Source organism: Thunnus thynnus, chromosome 10 (assembly GCF_963924715.1).
Source record: "Thunnus thynnus chromosome 10, fThuThy2.1, whole genome shotgun sequence".
Classification (NCBI taxonomy): domain Eukaryota; kingdom Metazoa; phylum Chordata; class Actinopteri; order Scombriformes; family Scombridae; genus Thunnus; species Thunnus thynnus.
In genome coordinates, this window is record NC_089526.1 from 18,201,966 (window position 1) to 18,228,102 (window position 26,137).

General features: G+C 38.7%; 2 protein-coding genes across 4 annotated transcripts; one reads left to right on the forward strand and one right to left on the reverse strand.

The window, feature by feature from the left end:
- Nucleotides 1-1,542: 1,542 nt before the first annotated feature.
- On the reverse strand, nucleotides 1,543-9,583 carry hibadhb (3-hydroxyisobutyrate dehydrogenase b). The gene is made up of 8 exons (XM_067601746.1): nucleotides 9,463-9,583; nucleotides 8,508-8,668; nucleotides 8,302-8,411; nucleotides 8,093-8,214; nucleotides 4,727-4,860; nucleotides 4,425-4,501; nucleotides 4,153-4,309; nucleotides 1,543-3,577 (listed from the first exon to the last, which is right to left on the reverse strand). The coding sequence occupies exons 1-8, from the start codon at nucleotides 9,530-9,532 to the stop codon at nucleotides 3,419-3,421; spliced, it is 990 nt and encodes a 329-aa protein (XP_067457847.1). The 5' UTR covers nucleotides 9,533-9,583; the 3' UTR covers nucleotides 1,543-3,418.
- An 896-nt stretch (nucleotides 9,584-10,479) lies between these two features.
- On the forward strand, nucleotides 10,480-26,120 carry tax1bp1b (Tax1 (human T-cell leukemia virus type I) binding protein 1b). Of its 3 annotated transcripts, XM_067601738.1 has the most exons (18): nucleotides 10,481-10,633; nucleotides 13,065-13,258; nucleotides 16,607-16,709; nucleotides 17,147-17,337; nucleotides 17,502-17,660; nucleotides 19,234-19,382; nucleotides 19,596-19,686; nucleotides 20,411-20,596; nucleotides 20,763-21,014; nucleotides 21,586-21,756; nucleotides 22,118-22,190; nucleotides 22,479-22,597; nucleotides 22,766-22,891; nucleotides 23,438-23,524; nucleotides 24,085-24,286; nucleotides 24,419-24,573; nucleotides 24,687-24,772; nucleotides 25,062-26,120. In XM_067601738.1, the coding sequence occupies exons 2-18, from the start codon at nucleotides 13,082-13,084 to the stop codon at nucleotides 25,258-25,260; spliced, it is 2,526 nt and encodes an 841-aa protein (XP_067457839.1). In that variant the 5' UTR covers nucleotides 10,481-10,633; nucleotides 13,065-13,081; the 3' UTR covers nucleotides 25,261-26,120. The 3 variants fall into 3 exon arrangements, with proteins under 3 accessions (XP_067457840.1, XP_067457839.1, XP_067457841.1); XM_067601739.1 differs by lacking the exon at nucleotides 23,438-23,524 and having other exon boundaries at nucleotides 10,480-10,633; XM_067601740.1 differs by lacking the exon at nucleotides 20,411-20,596.
- Nucleotides 26,121-26,137: the final 17 nt, after the last annotated feature.

Here is a 26,137-nt window from a genome sequence, read left to right on the forward strand (position 1 = left end):
GTTCACTGTCCGCAAAATACCAAAAAACATGACATATTTGGCTGCACTCTTCAACATACTGGTTAGACGCGGCTGGAGGCCAAGGTCAAGTTGAAAGTTGCAGTCTGGCCAAATAGGCACTTCACGCCAGGAAGCCCGAAGAGAAAACACCGCTAAATGGCAAGGAGGAAATTTCATCGCCAGACTGGTTGTTTTTTCAAGACAAACTAACCCTCAATTTGTTTTCTACATTTCTTTAATTCTTCCTCTCAGACTTCTGAGAATAAAACATGTTCAATCGACATTAAATGGACAAAATCAAAGACGAAGATGAATTATTGTATCTTGCTAATCGACTTAAAAAGTTAATTATAGGAAAATAAATCATTACACATCCTTTTATGTTTCTTCATTCTGCGTAAAATATCTCCATAGGTGGGCTCTTTGCAAGAGCGCAGATTAAACACAGTCCAAAACTGGGACACATTAAATGTATAAAAATAATCCTTTATGTGCGTGAGTCTGCGGTGCAAGAATGGAAATACAAACTGTTTACGGTTTAGCCTAAAAACTCTCTGTTGGCTGTGTTGCGATAGACTTGGTGGAATGAGGGTCCAATTTTGTATCAGACAAAATAGAGTTTTAACTTTCAGGATTTATTTTTGTTTTATATTTTAAGATGAGACCACAGACGCAGAGGAATGCATACCCACCAAAATCTGAGCACCTTTTTATTTTTAATAGAGTTTTCCCACCTTTTGAGGCTGTAAATCTTTATGGCCTTAGTTCATAGCTCGTAGGCAAGAGTGAGTAGTTGTCTACATTTCAGGAAAATAATGTTTTATGTTACTGAGGAGGTTTAGTGTCGGATTTTTGTTTTTAATGCATTGTCAGAATAACTGCCTTTTAGATAGACACATTTATTTTATCCAGAATATACTAAAGTGCATTTTCGATTAAATAAAAGTCTATACTTTCTTAAATGTTGCATGAACAGGAGCCACCTTGTTGCCACATTAGAAGGCGACTGCCTTTCTAAACTCTACATTAGCAGCTGAAAAGTCTTATAAGCAAGTTTAGAAGAAAATGCAAATAGAGAAAGTAATGAGGTGCTGATAAAGAAGAATTTCAATTAGGGCTGCAGAATATCTAGTCAAAACACACACACACACACACACACACACACACACGCAGTTGTCAGGCTCTTATCTGCATACACACAAATGACAATATTAAACTTTATGTCCTTGTTAACTTCGTGTCGATTTGTTTAAGAGTTACAGAGATTTTGTTGTGTGCAGTTACGGTGAATAACAACAATGTGGTGCATTTAACAATTGTGATTCAATTAATTATGATACTCAAGTTGCCTAATTTTCAAGACAGACGAAACGCACCTGACGTGAAATACAACCAAAAACACGATTACTTGTGCGTAAAAATATCCCACATTACCATATAAATAAAACTGTATTGTTGTTGTAATTAACTTCATCCTTTGAAGTTAAAGCGCTAAACAGACCAGGGTGAAATAAATATAAATAAACACAATTACTGAGTCAGTTTTCAATATTGTATTTTGACGATGTATTGATTATTATATACTGCGAGACTTACAGATTACAAGAGTGTCTGCTATGAGTAAAATTGCAACTATTTCACAGTTTTTTGTTTTGTTGGGAAAACTGGATTTCCACACACAAACTTGGCTTTAAAACGGTGAATATCGAAGCACCATCAAAACCACAAGCACAGGATAAATTACGACAGAGCATCAGCAGCCAACAAAAAGTTGATGTGACCCAATATGTTACATAAAAGTGCACATAAAACATAAAATAGATTTCATTACCATTAACGATGAATGTCGTTGAATGCAGTTTTATCTGAAGTGTTGAAGAGTGACGTGCGCGCTGCAGCAGATGATGTCAGGATGTGTGTATGTGTGTGTGTGTGTGTGTGTCATAGTCTGCTGGAGGCCTGAGACCAAAGTGCTGCTCTGTTTGCAGTACCTATCAACTAGATGACAACACAGCTCTTAGCCTATAGTGCTTAATGGACTTTTTATGTGTTTGTCTTGTGATCGCATGACCTATGGCACCTTGGCCCCTCAGTGGCTCTTGGTAAACCAGATCAGAAACATGCCGCCCTCTTGGTCTAGCCTAAGTGGGGATAGAAAGTAAGTCCAGATCCCAAAACTTACTAAATAGGGCGGGGGCAGAAAAATGCGACTTCGTTTCATAGTTGTGAAATAGGCATAAATTGAAAACTTTGTGGAGAAATTTCAAGCATCCGTTCCCGTCAAGAGGAGAAAAAGCTGATGCAGTTTTAAGATTAGCGACTCATTTGGAACAACGTGTGCAGTTTTTGGCCCTCATTTTTCTGCCCCGGCGCTTCGCATCCCGCCACTGCATCTGCTCTACAGTCAAGCTCCTCAGGGCAGATGTTTTTTTCAACGTTTTACCGAGACTACTGCATCAGTGGGGCACACCGTGCAAACTAGAACATTTGGGAGCTATTTAACTAACAGTATTAGTGCTCAGAGTCGTGGAAGAAAACTTGTGCAGTGTGCGTCCAGGCACAAGGCGTTTAGAATTTAAATTGCCATTTTCATCATGAGAGTCTGCATCTTTCTGCCTCTGTGTCTGAGGTTTGACTACAATTTAATGCAAATTTGTGGACTGCATAAATTGAGTTGAATCCACACAAAACTAATAACAAATACAAAATGTACTGCTACGAATGAGCTGTAATCATTGAATAAATATGCTGCTATTGTTTTCTTTTAAATTTCTGTTAATATTTCAGCCGAGCCAAATCCAGGGTGTGAATAGATGGTACATTCATTGTTAACCAAGTTTAAGACATCACAATTTGTCTTTATTTCCTAACAGGATATGATATGACACTCTTATCCCAAAGTAACATTTCTGATGTCAAGAGAAAAAACCCCAATGAACAGAAAAAAAAAACAGAAACATACAAAAAATGATCACAAACAATAGATAAATATGTGGAGACTAAACTGTTATTTGCAGCTGTTTAGCTTTGACAAACAGAGCTAATGAGTTGTCTGCTTAAAACCAACAATTCCCACCACATTCTTTGCATTTTATGTAGTAAGATCTGCAGAGCTGTCATTTCTCGACAGCCTGCTGATCTGTTGAACCCTCTTCGTAACTGACAAATCATTTTGCTTCTAAAACTGACCGGAGTGTTGTATTTTTAAAAGGCTACGTCACACAGGAAACATGATTTTCAAACAGGAGAGAAGTGCTCACATGATCTGTCACGCTGTGTTGGAGCTCTTGTGGCTTCATGTCTTTCACAACCTTGAAAAAAAAGACTGTCCTTGGGGCGAAAATGCACCCTAACTACACTATGTTAGTCCTGTGCAGGGCCAGGCCTGGCAAGGCTTTGGACGGGGTGGAGGCTGATATTACTGGCCCTCCTCCTCACGCAAGAACTGGAATACAGAGGAGAAATCTTTATTGGCATAACCGCGTGCACACATCATACGGTAGATCTGATGGGCCAAGGAGCCGAGAGGGACAGGAGTCTTTGTGTTGGTGGCTGTGTTCTGTGCGAGGCCTAGATCCTGAAAAAGAAAAGCAAACAAACATTAGAGAAACCAACAAAACTGAAAATTTTACTGTAAAACCAAAACCACAAGTCCACACACACCGCAGAGAATTTTTCTTTATGTTGTAAGAACATCAGCTTTATTTCCTTTTAAGAGGGATGTAAACTACTTCTGGCGTGTCACCAAAGAGGTGTGACCTAACAGAGAAATTCATTTTTTTTTCTCCCCCCAACCAACGTAACTGAAGTCTATGTTAGTGATGCATATATGACACACAAATTCGTCCCTCGTACATATAGCATATGAACGACTACTCGCTTTAAGCAAAACATGACTGCATTTAAAAGATATATTTTTGGTCTAGAAAATTTGGGTCTAATACCAATATTTTATTTCTCTACATCAATAAAATTAAAATTAACTATTCTGGGAGTGAAATGTCTTTTTTTTTTTTTTTGTTCCTATCCATGACGACATGGATCACAAGTACAAGCCTAAATGTCACATTATTGCGGAAACACTAATGCTCAAACTGAAATGTAGGCCCAGGAAATTAAGTCCTTTAAAGTGTAACGGGACATTAAACTGACCTTTGCCATCAGCTGAGTGCCAAAGCCTCCCTGGTAGTTATTTCCAGAGGGGACTCCCTCCATGACTCCAGGCACGGGGTTGTAGGTGTCACTAGACCAGCAACGGCCTGAACTCATGTTCAGGATCTGAGCCAACAGTTTTGGATCAAGACCGAGTCTGGGAGTGAAGACAAAGTTTGTATTACTTACAGAAAGTGTACTGCTGCTGTATCTACTGACATGATTTATAATCAGTTTCTTGTTATTTCTAACTACTGCAATAGAAAGTTTACCTAATTCCCAAGTTCATTGTCTCTGATGTTCCAATCATTCCGATGGCTAGGAGCATGTTGTTACAGATTTTAGCAGCCTGTTAAGAGAAAAATAACATTCAATAGCCTGAGCATCAGATGAAGTATGCATATTTTAGAAATATTAAAATCTTCACTTAGCATACAGTTAACTAATAAGAACACACACTCACACAACAACTACCTTTATACATGTAACTTATGAGTGAAAAAAACAAAACAAAAAGAAATATTTTTATCTGAATCTTCACATTTCATGGCCAATATGAAATATCTGCTCATACCTGTCCAGTTCCAACTTGACCACAGTACACCACATTAGCTCCCATGCAGCTGAGAAGTTCTTTGGCTGCAGTAAATTCTTCCTCTGCTCCTCCTACCATAAAAGTTAGCTTACCCGAACTGGCAGCACCCACACCTGGGAACGGGAAAATCATGGTTACATACAATGTATCCATGTCTGTACGCAGACACTTATGGTGGGTAAACAGTGAAAGAATGTCTCAAAGTTTAATCAAATGAAATTAAGTGAACAAAAGGCAAATTGAGGGCAATCAGATGAATTAGTGTTTTGTACCCAGACAACTGCCGTGTGGGTCCATATTGTCTCTCTCATTGTCCACACAGACAAAGCTTTCTTTGGGACACTGAAGTGCATTACGACCAGAATACTGTCAGTGAAATACAATGCCGGAGATAATGAAATAAATATCAGTTTTATGTCAAAGAGTAGTCAGTTGGCTATGAAACATCTGTTAGTTAATACTGCCCAAGCAAAATCCAACAAATTTATTTTGAATTATTTTCGGACAAGTCTAATGGATGTTTAATACTTCAGAAATTGAAAAATGGGTCTGGGACCAACTCAGTGAATTTAAGGGACCTTTGAAGCTATTATCGTTACTAAGCACTTTTACAATGTGCTTCACATAAAAAGTAATACAAGTTAGAAAATGGAAATGCACACAAGGTCAAAAATAAATAAAAGCTTTAAAACAAATGATTCTAAAAGCTGTAATAAAACCCTCCAGAAAAACTAAGGTAATATATGATAAACGATCAAATGTATTAAAAGCAGGTCTGTCTTTAAAAACGCATTTGAATCAGCACAATGAGCTAAATCGCCTGTTCTTGTGAGCCAGCGTTTAGTACTAACTGAAATGTAGAAAGACTGTGCTGGTGGAGACAGGTGGGAGTAGCAATTGTCAAGCTGAGAAATAACAGCCTGACTAAGGGCTTCAAAATTCATATAGAATAGCCGTAATTTAAAAAAAAAAAAAAAAAAAAAAAAAAAAAATCAATTGAGATGTAAAAAAGCAAAATTTAAGAACTGAGTTAAGGGATAGGTTTACATTTTTTCAAGTCTGTCTTAAAACAATACTCATATGCCCATACAAACATTAAAATAGTTTTTAGTTGCTGAAATAGTTCCTCCTCAACATACTAGCTATGAAGAAACCCCTTTATAAGTCTAACTGAAATTAAATTGCATTTTTTTTGTCTACTACAGCATATACATCTGCTTTGTGAATAACTTGTCCTGTGTCCTCCTTTGAGAAAGAAAAAATAAAAATAAAATCAGAAACCAAAAGTTCTTTGGTTCCATGATGGTCCCTAGTTTTGCATTAATTCAATGAAATACTGTTCCGTTATGTGTCTAAGACCGTGCACCACGAAGACCATGAAGACCTAATACCCATACAGAAATCAAATCTTGCGTAAAGCAGTAACGTGGCACTCGTGGATGGTCGCACTGAGCCTGATAGCATCTGGCTACAAAACAAAAGAGACACAGACTCTGAACACACTGTCTGCCCATGACTTGTAGCTACAACAGTTTGTTCACTTTGTCTCCTTTCCGGCAGCCTGCCAGCTACTGTCAATCAAACAACACATCCACACACCCCTCCAGCTGGCTGAGACAAAAAATTCTGATATTTCCACAAAGACCATTTCCCTTCAATTAAATAAAACAAAACTATTAGAAATATATTTAAAAAAAACATGTTGACATTATTTTTGACTGCAAGGGTCTGGGAGGCAGACATCCTCTCTACATTTAAGGGTAGGTTAAAACTTTCCTTTTTTGATAAAGCTTATAATTAGGGCCGGCCCAGGCTTGCCTTGAACCAGCCCCTAGTTATGCTGCTGTAGACCTAGACTGCCGGGGGACTTCCCATGATGCACTGAGCTCCTCTCTCCTCCTTTCCCTCTCCATCTGTATGCATTCATGTACCATTAATGCCTGTTACTAACTTGGCATCTGCCCCAGAGTTTTGTGCCTTCTCATCTCACAGGTGACCTTCAGTTGCGGACCGCTTGCTGTCCCCTTGGTCTAGCTTGACCCCCATTGTACTACTATTATTATTAGTCACATTTTTATTATTATTGTTATTGTCGTTGCTGTGCTTCTCTGTGTCTCTCTCCCCTTTCCCCCTTCCTGTTTCTCTCTCAACCCACCCGGTCAAGGCAGATGGCCGCCCACCTGGAGCCTGGTTCTGCTCGAGGTTTCTTCCTGTTAAAAAGGGGAGTTTTTCCTTGCTGCTGTCGCCAAGTGCTTGCTCATGGGGGAATGTTGGGTCTCTGTAAATTAAAGAGTGCGGTCTAGACGTGCTCTATGTGAAAAGTGCCCTGAGATAACCTCTGCTGTGATTTGGCACTATATAAATAAAGTTGACTTGACTTGAAAGAAGGATGATTAAAGATGATTCCAATGGAAGAGTTGGGAGACAAAATTGATAGTCTCCGTTCTGTGTAAAACTACATTCTTAAGTTTTTCTAATTTATTCTAATATAAGGCTTCAAGTGGATAATCATCCAAATGTTGGCTTTTAGTTCCAATATCCCCCTTTTTATTCTTGTCCCTGCACTGTAGTTCAACAAGGAAACAGTTCTAGCTAGTTCCCAATACCTGCATTAGTTGAATCAAAGAGCTCCATTATTTCCAGAAGAAAATCAATACATCAGGTGCATATGATCACAAGGATGCAAGTGTTAGATGGAGTGCAAAGAGCAGGGAGAGGGAGGAGTGGTTCTAGAGTCTCATGCTAGTGCTAACTAGCTAACTGCAATTTCTTAGCTTTAAAGTAGCTGGTGAGTACAGTGAATATGTCATAAGAGTTCATTCCCTGCATTGTATACATAAAATACACATCAGTACTTTAGGTAACACAAGGTTAATTGTTCAATCCAGCGTCTCAATACTGTAAAATTGGAGGGATGCTAGATTTGCTAGAACAACAATTTGCTGACCAGTAAATTAATGTTTTAATAGATATATACTTTTCAGGAAGGTTCAAAGTATAAATACAATTGCTATTTAATTGAATCTCAGTTCTGGTCACCCAATTCATATCAATGAGGTTTGACTAAATATTTTTAACACTTCCCTGTATGAGGCAATACAGATCACAGCACCTAAACCAAAACCTCAAAAATGTCCATAAAGTTGAATCAACACCCTTCTACGCAGTTTAAACAAAAATTGAACATTGTATACTTCATTAAGGGGGATTTATTGCCCGGATGTTGCATTAGACTGCATTAGTTTTAGCTAGGCATACCTGAAAAAGGTAACAGAGTATGTACCTCTGGATTAGACAGTAAATTGTATATATAAACTATATTATAATCAAAAATATAAAATTCACCTCCTGACACAGGTGCATCCATAAAAACTGCTCCCATCTTCTCAGCAGCCGCAGCCATCTCTTTTGAAACAGCAGGGTCAATTGTGCTGGAGTCAATAAGTAGGGAGCCTTTCTTCACTTTTCTGTTAGGAAACATTTTTAATGGTTAGTAGATTCTGTGATAACCATGTGAGTTTATTGTGCATATATTGAGAGAAACCAAAGTATACTTGAGAATGCCATTGGATCCAGTGTATGCTTCTATGACATTGGGACTAGAGGGAAGCATGGTGATAATGCGGTCTGCCTTGTCTGCTACCTCAGCAGGATTATCCACGATCTGAGAAAACACACAAAATCACAGGGTAAGAGGAGAACAAACAGGTAGAAACTGTTTAAAATTTTTAAAAAGTTTGTGTACATTTTACTGTCCCACCTGGGCACCCAGCTCTTGCACTTCCTTGCAGGACTCCGGGAATACATCAGTAGCAATGACTGGGTATCCGTGCTTCAACAAGTTCTTTGCCATTGGGTTTCCCATATTGCCCAGACCAATAAACCCCACCTGGGTCTTCGAGGCCATGGACCTTGTGGAGACTACAACATAATGGCCAAATGGACATTCATACACAGTTTTTTTTATTTAGTATATAATCAAAATCAAACATTATCATCTGGTCCTATTAATGAAAAGCCTTGTTAAGATGCAATATCTTACCATGGCGAAGAGTGCTGTTCAAATTTCACGTAAATTAAGTGTGATCGCCCTTCAGTGACAAAGTCACCTGAGGTTATGGTACCAAGTCTTTTCTATGTTTACTTAAGTATGCCTTGATAACAGACCATTCTTTCATAACACAAGCAACCTTATTTTAATATAGATTCAAATAAATAAGTCATAGAAATAACTTTCATTCCTGGAGTTTATCTTCAAAGTAATAATAAAAAGACAAGATAATATATTTCATTCCTCTCAGAAGCTCCCTCAGAAACTTCTGTTTAAGTGGCTACAAAGAGCCACCTCCCATCTTTCTACAAAGTGCATGGTGACTATTACATAATGTGCCTTGATAGAGTGGCACACAAGAGTATATGCTATCAGTTTTCACCCTTCAGCGTGTAGTACGAAGCTCTGACGAAAGACCCCCGACACGCATACAAGACAGACTTTTAAAAGAAAAAACTATTTAACTATTTGTTAACCGAACAGAAGCCCCTGCTGTAGCGGCTAAACCCAGTCTGGCGAAAAATTAACTCAAACTTCTCTTCCAACATTTCCAGCAAAACTTGATGTTCGTGTAATAAAGAGCCTTCCAGCAACAAGTTGAATTTTTGAAGTAAAGTGCAGCGGAGTGCACAATGCGTACACGGTCTCAGTTTGTTCTCCTTACCAAATGCAAAGTCAACATTCTTGTAAAAGCTTCCAACTAGGTACCGAGACCCTCTTAACACAGCGGCCATGCTTCTTTCCTCTTGACCTTACGTATGACGTAGGAGTACGTAAATTAATGACAGCCCTTTCCTCCAATCAAATAATATTCCTGCGCAGTACGGCCTCCCAAATTCAGCCAATGAGCTGTGGGGGAGGGCCTAACATATTTCGTATCAGAAAATTTGTGAAATTTCCAGTGTGGATATTCAGGACTTTACTTTCTTAACAGTGATATGAATGTCTAAAGCTTACTGAACGATGATTTCTTTGTTTCTAGCAGGTTTTCTAAAAGCTTATCTTATCTTATCTGTCTTATTAACAGTGGTGGAAGAACTATTCAGATTACTTACCAAATCATAAGAAGCAATACTACGGTGTAAAAATTTTCGTTGCAAAGTCCTGAATTCAAAATGTAAAAGAACATACGTATGATCACCAAAATGTAGCCTACTTTAAGAATAGAAAGCAAAAGTACTCGTTATGCATCAGTGTCATATTATTATATAGCCAGTTTTATCATTAAGTACTGAAGTTTATGTTTAAATGACATTTTACTGTTGTAGTTTGTCGTGATTGAGCCGATTTGAACTAATTTATGTAGCTGAATCTACAGTATAAATTGAAATTAAGTTAAGCTTTGTATGTAAAGTAACTAACTGAAGCTGTGATAAAAAATATATATAAAATAGAGTCAATTATATAATAAAAGAGTAAAAGTAAAATATTTCTCTCTAAAGTATATACTCAAATAAAGGATAATTACCTAAAAATTACAGTTTTTAATAAATTGCACCATTAGTTTTCCAATAGAAGTTAATAATAAGATCTTTTTAATGTAAGTTGCATTGAAATTCTAATTGTAGTTCTATTCTAACACGTTTCATCGTCGAGTCTGTATTTGTTTTATATGTATAATTGTTTTATTCTTTGTTAAATTGTCTCGCCGTCAGACTTCAGATTGTTACATTGTTGCGTTTTTCGGACTGGTGGGATTCCCAGGCAGCAAGTCCCCTTTCCGGAAATGACGCAATGTTGTGATTATTCCAGGAAGACGGGAAAGCACTGAACTGCGTCAACAATTGTTTTCATGACACATTTGGATTCCAGCCGCTGTTGAACATGGCAATCGGGTATGTTTAAAGCTTATTATACAACTATGGCGAATAAAACAACTGTTGATGAAATTTCTATGTTTGACGTGTGTTTTAAAGGGTATCTCGAGAGACAGCGTTGCTAACTGTTTACGTTAGCTAACCTTGTCCTGCTCTGTTTTTCGTCGAGGACGTTGTATCAGTACTAATATAGCGTTCTATATTCAAGTATTTACACCTAAATATGTTTTGTTCAGTAGTTTTATACATTTCTTAGAAACTAACATCTCTTAATCTTATGGTTAAAGTGTAATTGTATATTTTAAAGTATGTAGCTAACGTTAGCCGGCTAGCTGCATAGCTAGATATGATCTCTGTTATCACACAAGGCCTCGCCTCGTAGTTTGTACTTGCCAGCTGACAATTTCAGCCACTAGCGTTAAGTTTAGCCTAATGTATATGCAGCGTTAAATATCAGTTTGACGACTTTTGATATTGCTAAGAATGGCAACCATATTCAGTGAGTTACGGATCATCACCGAAGGAAATATTTTGACTGTCACAGGCCCAGTGATGTCGGGGAATTTTTCTATCAGCTCAGTCCCTAATGGAAAAGGAAAGTCCAACCTGAAGCAGAGCTCATATCAATCATGTGGTCCTCTTTTTAAGCAAAAGTCGGTCATGTCGAAACGAGTCTGTCTCTGATGTCAAATAAATTTGTGAATAAGGTGGAGCTGTGACAGTATTCAGCATTAATAGACAGGGATATAAAGTGGTCTAAAAATAAATTCAAATGTATTCTTATGCTATTTAAGTTAAAGCAAAGATATCATGCGGAACGATGTTTAAAATAATAGTGATTTTCATTCATTACAAGTTAAATTCCTAAAGTATCAGGTGTAAAGTGTGCTCACTGATGATGTTAGCTTCATCCTTGTTTACAAATTCATTTTTTATTACCTTGAAAGGTAATAAGGTGTGTAAGTAATGGAAAAAGTTTTATCTTTGTTTACAAATGTGTTTTCTTATTTCCTTAAAGGTAGCCTATATGGTAAAACTGGAAGAAGCCAGCATCAGAGATAAAAATAAATACAAATAAAAAATTGGCATGGGAACACCAAACCAAAATTAACAGTTATTGTTGAAATTAAGCCACGTATTTGCCTAGAGAAAAACAAATTTTCCATGTTTGGGGAAATTTAATGAGTCAGAAAAGATTCCTACTTTCACCCAAATTTGAAGGATCCATCCAGTAGCCCCCAGTAGCACACTATCCAGTTCATCCAATGCATATGTATCAGTGTTTAACTCGGTTTTCAGGGGTCCCCGTCAACTTGTAAACTAGGAAAATATTGCATAACCATGTATGACTTCTGCAAACTCATCAGGTGGTCATTACTTCTTTGTTAATTCACCTGGAACATTGAAAATGTCACTGCAATGTGAAGAAAAATGATATGGGGTGTTACAGATAATTGGATGTAATTACCTTCAATTTGTTGCGTAGTTTGGCTTGTGTTTGCAGTGACAAACTCTGACTTATACTGTAAACTTGGGTATTATAGTACCTTGCCTAGGTTTATCACTGACAAAGAACCATTTTGTTCATCATCTGAAAGCAGCTTCCTGGTTGCAAACTTGGACATTTTTTGACTGTACGTCATGACAAGGACTGACAGACACCATGAGTCAGTTTTCCCTTTGTAGACAACTTCTTTCAAAGCATTGCCTGTATTTTAGATATGTCATCTGCTCTTGTTGATTGATCAAAGAACCTTGGACCACAAAAAAACTGCCCGTTAGATATAAAATTGCTACTCATTTCCTGAACAAATTTATCTACACTAATCAAATTAACGGTGGTGTTACAGCATTTTGTCCATGAAGTTGTACTGTCATTGCAAGTTATGCAAGTTTAAACAAAGGGAAACATATCTCATATGCAAACACCATATGGCACTGTTGATGTTTTCTTTCAATTTAACATAGAAATGTCCATTCACTGGTTCAGGCTGAAATGATTGACTCATAGGCCTGAGTTTCGGTTTAGTGAGAAACCATGACAGATGGTAAAGGAACGGACTTCGTAATATGGGTGTGAATTGAACATTAGTCAACCTTTGTCCTTTAATAACAACCATATGTGCCATCTGAAAATCTAAACTTGGATATATATTTGAATATCAAATATTGTTAGCCTAAAACTGAGGACAAGCTTTTCATATTAAAATGTATTTTATCAGCAAAGTATAGAAGTATGGTTTAAATATACAGTTAATTAATAGGATAACTAATAACTATGTAGTTGAAGTCTCACTTGTCTATTGAAATAGCAAGTTTCGCTGAAGCATTAAACATTGGGTTGCTGCTTCAGTCACTCTAATTTATTGTAAAGAGTGGTATTTTAGATTTTTCTGTGGTTAAAGTTGTCTCTAATAGTATATCCTGTTGCTTTTCTTTTCCTGTATAGCCAGTGCTGAGTGATTTATGGCACTGTTCCTGGACGGGACTTTATTAGGCAACAACATGGACACATCAAACTTTGCCCACGTCATCTTCCAGAATGTAGGGAAGAGTTACCTGCCCCATGCTGCACTGGAGTGTCATTATACCCTGACGCAGTTCATTAAACCACATCCAAAGGACTGGGTTGGCATATTCAAGGTAAATAACCCTATTCAATGTATTATAAAAGCCTTTGAGCTAGGTATAAATTAATGTCGGTAGTCGTAGTATAAGTAGTAGTAAGTCTGTATTATCTAATGACTAGAGAATATTGTGTATGATGTATTACAAAATAAATCTCTAACATAATATATGATAGCTGCAGCCCCTCCCCCAACCTCCCCTCTGCCAAGAGCTTGGCAGAGGGGAATGGAGCTGCTTTTTGACCCCACCACACCACACACTTGAGTGTCCCACATGGATCTGGTTATAGGAGGACATTAAATCCAATACAGTGGCAGTAATTTATTTTAGCTTCATCTGTAGTGAAAGATAGATGTAGGCAGCGGCATATGGCTCCAGGCTTCTCTAGACCAACATGCTTTTTACTTCCCAGGAATGAATCAGGAGCCGGGATTAAATCAGACTGGATCAAGAAAATCAAACTAATGGCTTTCTATTTGTTGTGTTCTGCTTGAATGTGCTTCTAGTATTAAGTGATTCTCTGTTGTTGTCATTACAGAATATGGCTATGTTAAACATTTGAGAGAAATTAATTGGCTGGCTGTTTTTGTTGCAACAATGTATTTCTACATTTGTTATAGCAAAAGCATACATGAAATTACTGAGGTTACCAGTTAAACCTGTACAGTTGAGAAAGAGGCTTTTCTAATATTCTGACCCCTTATTTATGTATAGTATATATGATATTATATATATAGATAGATAGATATAGTGCAGTCCAGTACAACACCACCTCTAACTAAGGTCTCAAAATTTACCATATCGTTTAATGCAGGGTTAATAACTGTTCTTGTTTTTAAATGAATATTCAAATAATATTTTATAACTATTGGACAGAGTAAGACACGTATAAAATGCAAGCACACACTTCATGACTGCACATTTTTTCATTGAGTGCAAGTCAGAAATAGACTTGTATCACTTCTTCTGCAGGCATAATGTAATGCCACTAAGTTAGCTCAGACAAAATGTAGCAATTTTGCCTAAAATGCCTAAGATTTAAACTGCTGATGTCCTTGTGACATTAATGAAATCCTTACATTCATTTAGTGTCTGGAAAAATTAGTATCCAGGAAACAGTGTTCGTGCTATTTCTAAAATGGATGTACACAGAGTTTTTTGGCTGAGCCTCGCTGAGAAATGAGGTCATGTTAGGCTACTGGAGGTGGATCAGGTAATGTCTGGAGGCTGTTGAAATACTGCATTCAGCACTCTTGTTGTAGCTGGATACCACCCCACATTGTGTTTAGCCTTAAGGAAGGCACCAACTGGCAGTATAGATCTTAAAATGACTAATTTCTCGAGCCTCTAAAACACATAGTTGAGATGGAAAAGGCTGAGTACAGGGTCATAAATTGTGTAAATGTTCCTGGCAGCGCTGACAGATGAGACGATCGGTGCCAAGTTCTCGTGTTTGCATGTGATACCTGGACACCCTGTGTATCAGTGTTAGCTTCTTTACTCACATTTAGTTGCTACTGGCTCCCAGTCAAAGAGAGTGGATTCCTCTACTGCTACTTCTGATCTGAATATAGTGCATGTTTCAGATATGCTTAGTTAAATGACACAGGTCAGACTATAAAATATCATACGGTTCAGTCAGCTGAAATGTGACTTGTCAGCGCAAATGTCAGTAAGTTGGTTCAACGAATTATAAGTTTGAAGAATCCTTACTAGATTGAAAAGGAATTAAATTTAATGAATGCTTTAACATGTCAGCCTAACATAATTTACAAATGTTTAAATTACACACTTTTACTTGGCACGTCAAACCTAAACCAAATATGCCACTGATGATAAATAGATGGGCGACAGATTCTTGCTCTTGTCACGTGGACAAAAGCAGCATTTGGTCCTTTGAAGTTGGAACATTTACCATACTGCGTGATGCGAGCTGTTCTAGGGTTCAAGGAGGAATGTTGTTGGCACAGGTTGTTAGAGTGGCCTAGGAGAAAGCAAACACAGCTTTATAATTAACCTGTCTCCGAGCACAGCCTCACTGTGTGATTCATGAACAACTCGCCCCTGAATTTATTCAGTCTGACTGGCACATGGACAATACATTACCTCCTGCCGCAACATTGCCACCGGCTTCTGTCAGCTTTCTGTAAAGTATGACTTGGTTGGAATGCTGTTGAAATTTCATGTTTAAACTAAATACATGTTGCTCTATGATCATCTTGTAACTGCTTGTATGCTTTCTGAGATTTTAGTCTCGCAGTGTGGCCTGTGTTACGGTTTAAGTCACCGCTCCTGTTTTTATTATGGTGGCTCTACAACGTCTCTCTCCTCCTTTTTATACACATTGTAGGCCAGTCGGCTGTAAGTGAAAGAGTTCCTCAGAGTTTTCACCCACCACCACCTCTGCAGCTCTAATGAGTGGACTGGTGAAGGCTAGCCTTCAGTAATGACACTCACTAACTAGGTGCATGTTTTAATTGCTTCCTGTTCTTTACTGCTGGAGGCTGGAACTGCACTGGTAACAATTGGGGGTTTTGGAGCACCAGGGCCTTCTATCTCTGGCTCTGATGAACACTCGCAGTATTGTAGCTGTAGGCTGTTTGTACACGGGTGAGAAAGTAAACTGCCCAGATAGTGAAAAAACACCTGCCTACATCAAAAGCAACATGTGTTGCAACAGTATATTTAAACATTATCAGTCTGCATGAATATTTAAAAGAGAATTTGCAAGTTTTCTAAGTTGCATCACAGTTTTAACTATGATTTGTGGCAGATTGCTCTTGATTTAGTCGGTTATGACTTGTTGTGGATGCATTCGTGTGCCTGAGTGTGCACACCGAAAGCCAGCCAGCTCGATGTGACTCTGATTTTGTTTGACAGTTTTATGGCAGCAGGCTGAAGTCATGGATGTATTTTCTGTTCTCCCCCCTCATCAGTCATCAGTTAACAACACATAAAATACGTATAATTACATTTTGGTTTTCATTTTCAAGTCGCCTATGTGTAAAATTTTCACCTATTTCCCTCTTCCTGTTAGAAGTGAGTTGTAGCTACATTTCCACGGTTAGGCTTGTTCATGACATGGGCCGGGCGACATGCAGATGGTGACCAGGAGTTGGAGTTGTTCACAGAAATTAATCCTCCTCTTAGAAAAAAAAGAAAATCACATTTGGCATGTTCTTACGCTATCATACCAACATATATTGAAAACTCTGTGATTACTGTAATAAACAAGTTTGAGATATTTTGGAAGTGGCACTGTGTGGATTCTAGGAAGTCTCCCTGTTAATCCTCCATTGTTATTATCTTACACTGATGTGGTGAGAACGTCTGGTTGAATGGATTCCCCACAATGTCTCATAGGTTGGTTGGAGCACAGCGAGGGACTATTACACATTCTTGTGGTCGCCTCTCCCCGAGAGCTATGTGGAAGGCACCGCAGTCAACAGAACAGTGGTCTTTCAGGGTAAGATCATACCATAGTTTTATATAACTTTGACACCTTTTAATAACCGCATGCCACAGGGCCATTCAGAGGATTGTTAAAATCCATGAATAGAGTTAAATGAGAAACTTTCCGCACACATCTCTGTTCAGGTGTTAATGACATTTCAGTTTATGTATTTTTTTTTAATATTGTTTTTTTAGTACTTTATTATAAAGTAATGGAAAGTGACACAAAGGGGAGAGATACATGTCTTAATTGCTTTTTTTAAATTTAAAACCCACAATATCACAAATTCTTAGTGTTCACCTAGCTCACTTAGACACTACAGCACAACTTTTGTGTACTTAGTTCACAATCTTAGTACAAAGGTCTGTGTTTATCATCATGGATGAATATCTTTACCCTCACTCTTCTGTGCTACTATACTGAGTTCACTGGTTGTCATTCTTCCCCAGGATATTATGTACCCAATGACGACGGTGAGTTCTACCAGTTCTGTTATGTGACCCACAAAGGGGAGATCCGGGGAGCCAGCACTCCATTCCTGTTTCGTGCCAACAGCCCTTCAGAGGACGAGCTGCTGACAGTGGAGGATGAATGCAACTCTGACATCCTGGTGGTCACCACCAAAGCTGGCTTTCTTGAGGTACAGCATTCCTCAGCAGCTAATTTAATCTCTAAGCTCATACACTTTGACATGGACACAATGCACAGCTGTGAAGAATATATATTATTTGAGCTCAATGGTGTACTTTGTTAGTAGATTATTAAGTGATTGGCCTAAACAGCTTGAACTATTTTTCTGCACAGCAAAAGATGGAAGAAGCCCAGAGAGAGAAAGACGAGCTGGTCACAAACATGGCTCTCCTGCAGCAAGAGAAAGAGCAGCTGGAAACAGAGAAGGAGAGCCTGCAGAAGGAGTGTGAGCAGGAAAAGGAGACTTGTGCCCAGCTGAGAAGGGAGAACCAAGTAAGCTGTGAATGAACTGAGTCAGCTTTTGAAGACAGTAGTGCCAGCAGTAAGGAGGGGAAAGTCATGTTTGTTGCTGCTTTACTGAATGAAACAAAAGAGCCTGTTCCTTTTTGTTTAGTTGTACTTAGTTCTTAATTGAACAACACATAGTGGCTAGTAATAAGTCATATTATTGTTTCTCTTTTCTAGAGCTTGTAGTTCTTCCAAGGCCAATTTTACATTTGGCCAAATAGTCTCTTAGCACCCCCTAGCGAAGGACTGCGAATATGCAAAGCTATCCAAACTCGTGATCCACTAAGGGAATAAATCAGACTCTGACAGATATGAATGTCTGTATTATCAAAGTTGTAATTCAGTTTTTTATGGCATAACATTAAGTCTTAAAAGCAGTGTCAGTAATAATTCATTTTGCTGTCCTTTGCCATAAATCTGCTGGTTTTAAAACAGCTTTCAGATGAAAACATGATTACAGATTTTGTGGCTGTTAATTTTATGGTTATACTTTTATATGTTTTTTTTATGTGGTGTGAATATAAAGATTCCAAAATTCTGCCTATAAACAAACTGTAAAAAAATCATTTCCCTTTGCTTTTTTGATGTCATCTTTAACTCTCAAATCCTACCAACATATTTAAAATACAAGGACTACCGACCAGAGTAAACAAGAATAAACTACTATAAGAAACAACAGTCATAGCAAAATGTTAACTTATTTCTTCTCAAAACATTATTAGTTATGTAATTGTCACCTGAAAAGGAAAAAAAAGATTTCTTATTTAAGGAAAGTTAGTTAATTTACACATTGTGTAAAATGAAAATATTTACTTTTCTTTAATACAAATTGCAGCTTCTATCCGGAGTACAATCTCTCCACAAAGTCTTCAAAATGACTGACAGAGTGCGTCCACCCGCCCTGATGGTGTGTGATACTTAAAATGGGGACCCATGGCAAACATGAACTCAATAAATAGTTCCGTCTATTAAAACTGCAAAGGGGGAATTGGTCGCTTTTGAATGGCGTCCCCCAGGACCACAATACATTGGTATTTTTAAAAAGCATTAATTAAAACAGAAAAAGAAAATGATATGGAGCCATTAAGAACAAATTGATTGATGGAATAAAGCACCTGTGAGATATGACAAGTATAGCAAGCATGACAGTAAACCTCTGGGGTCTGCGGGTACCCCAGCCGGTAGGATTAAGGTTCAAGTTTTAAAACCTTGCATAATGTTCATTTTTATTCAGACTATAACTTTTCTGCACACATTTTCTGCAAGCTTCAAAACAGACAGAATTTAAGAAGCTAGTATTTTTTGCCATTTCAGACATTAAACTCATCCAGACCTCTGTAGGTCTTGGTGCACTCTGATGTAATAATGCATATCAGATTTGAAAAAGTAAAAATAAAATAGCACCTGCAATACTAATGTGCACCATTCATACTTGAGTTAGATTGATGCACATCACCAAACAGAATCATTCCTCTTCAGTTTTTCACCTCTTTAGCATCTTGATAAGTCTATTTTTTTACTCCTCTGGTTCCCAACAGTATATTTTATTGTCTTCCAGGAGTTGCAGAATTCTGCCCAGGCCTTGCAAGAGGAGAAAGAGGAGGTTAAGATGAGGCTTGAGGAGGCCACAGCCAGGGTGTTACAGCTGGAAGAAGACTTGATTGGGGTCACCCAGAAGGGTCTACAAAAGGAAACTGAGCTGGACAGGTAAGTTCAGGATTTGAAGAGTGGTTGCAGATTCATTAAGTTGCTCGTCATGTTTTCATGCACATTTATGATTTATGTTTTAACCTGGTTGCTTGAGACTTTGGGGTCATAACCAGGGTGAACTAATCAATTATTCCAAACATTGAATGTTAACGTAGATATTGTAAAGGCTGATACAGTGATGACTAACAATTTTTATGACCTGTTCCTTAGTCTGAAGGATAGAGTGAAGAAAGTTATGGCGGAGAAGGAGGCACTTGAATCTCATCTCAAGAATGAGAAAGATGAGAAGGAACTATACAAGGTAATGTACTAGTAGTATTAACACATTTCTTGAATTTATTTCCTTAAAAGAGTTACATTCTGATAATGTGACTCCTTTTAATCTTAAAAAGTCTTGTGTCATCACTCAAAGATTAATAACAGCGTAGGAATGGCTAGGTTCAGGTTTGTAGCAATAAGGAACTCTCATGTGACTCACATTTTCTCAACGGGGTTGGTTGTCAGCTTGGGGGGTAATGGGGTTAGCAGTGGTTCAGTTACAGCATTTTTATAATATTAAATTCCCCAAAATTGGATGTCCAGTTCCTTGATGTTTCCTGTTTTTTTGTTTTTAACTTTTTACTCCTGTGATTACTTTGCATACTTTTGCCCAAACATGTAGTCTAAACAGGGCATGCCTTTTTCTGTCTTCCTTTGGTCCATCTGGTGTTTCTGTCTCTTTGTTGTGGTGGCACTGCACAGGAACTGGGAGTGCCACATATTTTACTGTCGCCACGGAAATTGCGTCAAACACCAATACCTAATTTAACTTTCACCATAACACTGGGGCTGTTGCGCCAGGAAAACTTTATGGGCCTATCTCAATCTCTGTTTTGTAAAGGGGGTCATGCAACATTTATTTTAATAGTCATATGCCCTTTGGTACATGATCGTGACTGGTGTTGTATAAATAATATATTTATTTTTATAACTTCTTCTGCGTGTGTGTGGCCATGTGTTTGCATCTGTGGGTGTGTGTACGCTAGATTCACCTGAAAAACCGGGAGCTGGAGAACACTAAGTTGAGTGCGGAGCTGCAGATGCTTAAGTCTGTGGATGTGAACAAGGAAAACACCATCGCTCAGTTTAAAGAGGAGGTGGGACGCTTGCAGGCGTGCCTCACTGAGAAGGAGAAACAGTACAGAGAGATCCTTGCCAAAGTTTCTCCCTTGGTACAAATATTTCATTTTAAAGCTTAAGAGTCACAACACCTAGATACTTTTGTCATATACAGTGTTGAATGTGATTAATCCATAGAATATGAAATTATAACAATAGGGGAAAATCCTTGCCAGGCGGAAATGGAAACTTCATCTAAAACATGTTTATTTCATGCAGGGAGATATGAAGGCTCTGAAGGAACAGCTGCGGCAGAAGGAGGAGCAGCTCCAGGCCAACCAGCAGCAGTCCTCTTTGTTGGCTGCTGAGTTGAGGGATGCCTCTAGCACCCGCGACCGCACCATGTCTGAACTGTACCACATGAAGCTGGAGGCCGATGCCCTCCGACAGGCCAAAACTGAAGCTCATGCCCAGTGTGTCCGCCTGGAACGCCTGGTAGAGCAGATGAAGGCAGATGCCAAGCAAGAAGCTGTAAGGATGATAACAAATCTGCATACCAAGCTTTATTAATATAATTAATTTTATATGAAACATTACATCACTATTGGACATATTTAATGTCACGGTAGGCAGAAGTAGGTCATGTGTGAGTGTAGAAAAACTATCCTATGAACCAGAGAAGTAATGCACAAGTAGATAAAACAGCTGAATTCAAAGTTTTGATACTTGGTTACATGTACAAAATCACTTCTTGAATGATCAAATAGAAATGTTTGGCCATAAGTACAATGAAAGCGTGTATAATGAAATGATATCTCAAATAATAATAATAATTATATCCCAAATAACACATCCAGAAGAGCCTTTTACTGATGGCAGACATATGCCAAGTTAAGCAAGCTTTTACTGAGGAATCATTTGGTGGCACCCCTTTTGAAAACTGACACTTACAATAAAAGACTTTATCGATTAATCACTCACAATCACATGGGAACTTACTGGTGATAACGATTATATTTCTATCTTTACAATTTAAAGGGGTCTTTGCATTTGGCCTGATACTGTGTTTGGTGTCTGAACTTTTCTGATGTGATGTTACCAGGCCAAAGCAGAAGAAGAAGCTGCTGCAGACCCAGCTGTTTTAGCAGAGCTGCAGAGGGAAGTGGAGGACCTGAAGCTGCGTCTGCACATGGCTGCAGAACACTACAAGGAGAAATACAAAGAATGTCAGCGACTGCAAAAACAAGTGCTTAAACTCTCCGAACAGCAAGGGGTAGGTCCCACCAGATACCGGCCGACGTGCTACAGTACATACACGCCCCCAACAAGTGAAAGACCAGAACTTGCGATAGATTAATACACCAGAGTACGGATGTTTTGATAAGAATTAACTGCGAAGCACACATACAAATTCATCTTTATCAACTTTCGATGTAACATTTACACGTGCACTTTTTAATATCTCTTTGTAAAATGAATACACTTTTAATTTAATTCGCAAAATCTCAGTCGCTTACTTTTGTTATGTCATTTTTTTCTGCACTAATTCACAATTTCTTTCACTGTTTTTCTTATTATTACATTTACAACTAATTATCAATACTCAAATGAATTTTATTTCTTCCTTTCTATAGGATCAGAAGAGAAGCTCAGCACAAGAGGCCACCACAGTACCTGCATCTGTGAGTCCAGACACATCTGTACCAGGTACCCATGTTAAATTATACCAAATTTTAATATTTGACTTTATAATGGACTCTGAACTTTTGATATATTGGAGTGGAGTTGGATTGTAAAGACATGATACATAAAAATCTGTATCCATATATTTTCAGTATTGTTTTTTCATGCTGTTTATACTGTAAACAAGTCATTTAGATTAATTTCTTAAACAGTTCTGCTTATCAAAAGATGAACTGAGAACAAAAAAACTTAGGTATACATTTTGTTGCTTTGCCTCAGCAAACTGTCTGACTTGCCTTCATGTCTTCATAGGGAGTCCAGGTTCTGCTGATCCCATGCTGGAAGCCATCATCCAGGAGAAGCTCAAAGGCATCAGCAGAGAGGCGTCCGACAGGAACGATAAATACAGGAAATGCAAGCAGATGCTGATGGTAAGAACTGTATTTTTTTGCATCCTGTTACTGGTTCATGTGTCCCCAGATGAGATCTTGACAGCCTGTTATGAAGGACTCATGTAGTACAAAGGTATGATATGTGTGCTCTCTGCATTGCAAGATAGAGGAATCTGATGAAAAGTGGTTTGGTTGATTTCCATTTAGGAGGAGAAGGAGCGTAGCTGCATGTTTGCTGATGAGCTGGCCAAGACGGAGGTGAAATTTAAGGAGCAACTGAAGACCAATGAGAACCTGAAGCTGCAGTTGGCGTCAGAGGAAGACCGTTACAAGGTTGGTTCATCCTAAAGACCGTTGAGTGTTCGGACACTTAGCACAGCACTCAGGCTGCCTTTGGACACTTCCATGTTTTTAACCGCTTTGTATGGCTGGTCTAGCTCAAGGATCAAGCCTTTGATGATATCTCTCCCCTTGAACAGAGTCCTCTCTGACAGTGTTGTTTATGAGCAGGCCTATCTGTGAGACGACATTTTACTGCTGTTTATGTCAGGCTCTAGAGACGAGCTAAGCCCGGCTCGGTGGAGTCTTCTCCAGTTGCCTGGCTAATGCTGTGCTTGGCTCAGGTCAGGCGGATATTTGCTTAGTGTCTCAGAGGAATTCAAACAGGTTGTTTTGCTTTGAGCGGTATTGTACATAAATCAGTCCTCAGCAAAGGGAAGCATTTTATGGCTGAGATCAATTAATGTCATGCACTGAAGTCTGCGAGTATTTCAACAATGCATTTTTCAAGTCAGCAGCACATGTCAGATGATTGAGAATAGAAAACATGTCTTCATTCCTTTCTTGTTTGTTCTTTTTTTTTTTTTTTTTTTACACCAGAGCCAGGTAGCAGAGAAGGGACGGGAGCTGAAGGAACTGAAGGACACACTAGCACTTGTTGTGAAAGAGAAGGAAAAACTGGAGGGGGTTAGTGACAGCTTTCATTTTCTCTTTTATAGACTTCTTCCACCCAGAAAATTCCCAGAAAAGTGCCATTCCCCTGCCATTTTCCTTCTCCCAATCTGGTCTGTGTTTAATATGCCTCTCTAATTGTAGAAGCAAAGTAAATGAGTTCTTGTTTTCCATTCCATTACTTTGGACCACAGCAAGGTCCTCTCTGACCTAAAATATTGCTTCGAGGTAATGCTGTTACAGCTAAGAGGAGCAGAATGACCCAATTTGAGGTTTAGACTGTAAATTAAATTGGCGTCTGCAACTAACATCAATAAAACACCCGAGTCCCGTTCCTTTTGAAAATGAGAAGAGTTTCTTTTTTAATGAAGGCGCTAATTAAACTGTGTGAGCAAGAGAAAAAGCAAGGAGTCACAGCTCAGGAGCTGCTGTGTGATTATGAGCAGTGATGCATTACTGGGATGCATAGAGATGTGGAGCTCCTTACTAAATACATTGATGCCCATGGTGGCATTTATTTTTTGCCTCTGGTCTTTGTTGTAAAAATAGTTTGAATTCTGCCATTGCTTCCCCAGGAGCTTCAGAAGGGCAGCAGCAGTAAGAAGGGGGATCAGGGGGGCAGTGAGAAAACCAGCATGGAGAATATCCAATCCAGTGTGCCTTTATTCCTGCAGTACCCTGTCCCTTACACCCCTGATGCCCCCACCCCTCTGCTGGTCTCTCAGAGCCCCAGCAAGCTGCATTTTGGGAACCCTTACTCCATCTCAGACTCAAAAGGTTGGTTTCCTTTTTCAGAAAATAACATATTCTGTTCTGTGTTTTTCAGAGGGTGTTTCAGAATCTGTCTATCCATTAACAATTGCAGAAATTATTGACTTTTGTTTATAATAACTATGTCTCCCCATGCAGATGAGGCAGATGAGGAGTTCTCAGATGACCAGCTGCTTAGACTCCCCCCTGTGGGCCCGCCTTCTTGGGACAGCAATGTGGTGTGTATCCAACCCACCCGCAATCACAGCCGGCCAGAGGGCCCCGAGGAGTCCGAGGAAAAGCAAAACAACAATGTAAGCCTCACTCCCATGCTCAGTGTGCAGTTAAATACTTATGAACTGACTTCTTTTTTCTGAGTGTTTGTGGATTTTTAAAAAAAAAAATGCTGTTCACCTTTCTTTTCAAGGGTAATACCAATGAACAGCCCACAGCAACTGAAACTCACAGCCCATTTGTGAACGATGGACAAACTGCCTTTTGCTTTGATCCCAGGTAACACACCCTCACTTGTTCCAACTCTCATAAATGCAGTCCAAGTTTGCTGCACCCTACAGTTTCTAAACCTGTGCATTGTAACATGTGTAAAGTGTTTGTTCTGCTGCACAGCCCCCTTTTGTCAGTATTAGTTGAGCAGCAGGCCACCCACGTCGCACTAGACAGATGCTCTTTATTAGCTTGCGCTCCTGGTTTGCCCACATCATCACTTGACTGCTTATTAACATTTGCTTTCTCTCCCTCTCTCTACCTTGTTTATCCTCTGTCTTCCCTATCCCGTGGGCAGCATGGACATGAAACGATGTCCACTGTGTGAGGTCATCTTCCCACCCAACTACGACCAGAGCAAGTTCGAGGAGCACGTGGAGAGCCACTGGAAAATCTGCCCCATGTGCAGTGAGCAGTTCCCGCTGGACTGCGACCAGAAGGTGTTCGAGAATCACGTGCTCACCCACTTCGACGGCCACCCGCTCAACTTCGACTAGAGAAACGGAGAAATTAGCACATCCAGTCTGCCTACTTCCTGTCGCCACCGAAATAAATCACTCTGCACTCTTTTCTGCATGTAATGGTGTGAAGATCTTTAGGACTATAATGACTTTCGCTTTGTTACTTCAACTTAGAGAAACACTTTGAAGTGATGTGACATTTTAAAATGGCATTCTAATTCTGTGTATATCGCAGGGCTACGGGATCTGTTTGCAAATCAGAAGTTGGTTTTTTTTATAGGTGAAAGATTCATTTGGATTTGAACAAGTTATTTAGGGGGATAAGACTGTTGTACGTACATATGCTGACTTAAAATTGACTCGGCTATCACAGATCTGTTAGACTACAGGACGTAACGAATCAGGGAAAGAGATAAGTGTTTACCAAACTCACATTTGACCCCTACAACCAAATGCTTCCCCCTTAAACATCACTGTATAAGTCATTCTTGCTCATTCTTTATAGACAGCAGCGTTGGTGCACTATATGCAGTCAGGGAGAAATCTTGTGTGATTACATCAAGACATGATTATACAGAATATCATCAGATCATCTATTTTAGAATAATTAAAGCCAATGATATTGTGAAAACCTTGATACTTTGTGTATGATATAGATTCGTTTTCTGTTAGGTTTCCATTGTTTTGACTTTGATTATTTAGTTGGGGTATTGTGTCAGAAACCTTAAAATCTTCATATCATGGACTAATCAGTGCATGCTGAGCTTCTGTTCAATTTCCCTCTTTTTGTTCTTTGCTTTTACAGTTCGTAAGTTATTTTATTCATAGATATGTTTCATTTGTTAAGTGAGTTTCATGTATCTAATATTAACTAATAAAGTCTGTTTGAAACTGAATTGTGTCCAAACACAGT

Bases quoted from the DNA above. Each gene is read 5' to 3' on its own strand.
- hibadhb (XM_067601746.1), bottom strand. From the start codon at position 9,532: ATGGCCGCTGTGTTAAGAGGGTCTCGGTACCTAGTTGGAAGCTTTTAC. The intron at 8,215-8,301 runs GTATACTTTGGT...GTTTCCTAACAG, and splicing joins GGATCCAATGGCATTCTCAA to AAAAGTGAAGAAAGGCTCCC. The intron at 3,578-4,152 runs GTCAGTTTAATG...TTTCTTTTTCAG, and splicing joins GCACTCAGCTGATGGCAAAG to GATCTAGGCCTCGCACAGAA.
- tax1bp1b (XM_067601738.1), top strand. From the start codon at position 13,082: ATGGCACTGTTCCTGGACGGGACTTTATTAGGCAACAACATGGACACA. The intron at 19,687-20,410 runs GTAATGTACTAG...TGTGTACGCTAG, and splicing joins ATGAGAAGGAACTATACAAG to ATTCACCTGAAAAACCGGGA. The intron at 22,191-22,478 runs GTACCCATGTTA...ATGTCTTCATAG, and splicing joins TCCAGACACATCTGTACCAG to GGAGTCCAGGTTCTGCTGAT.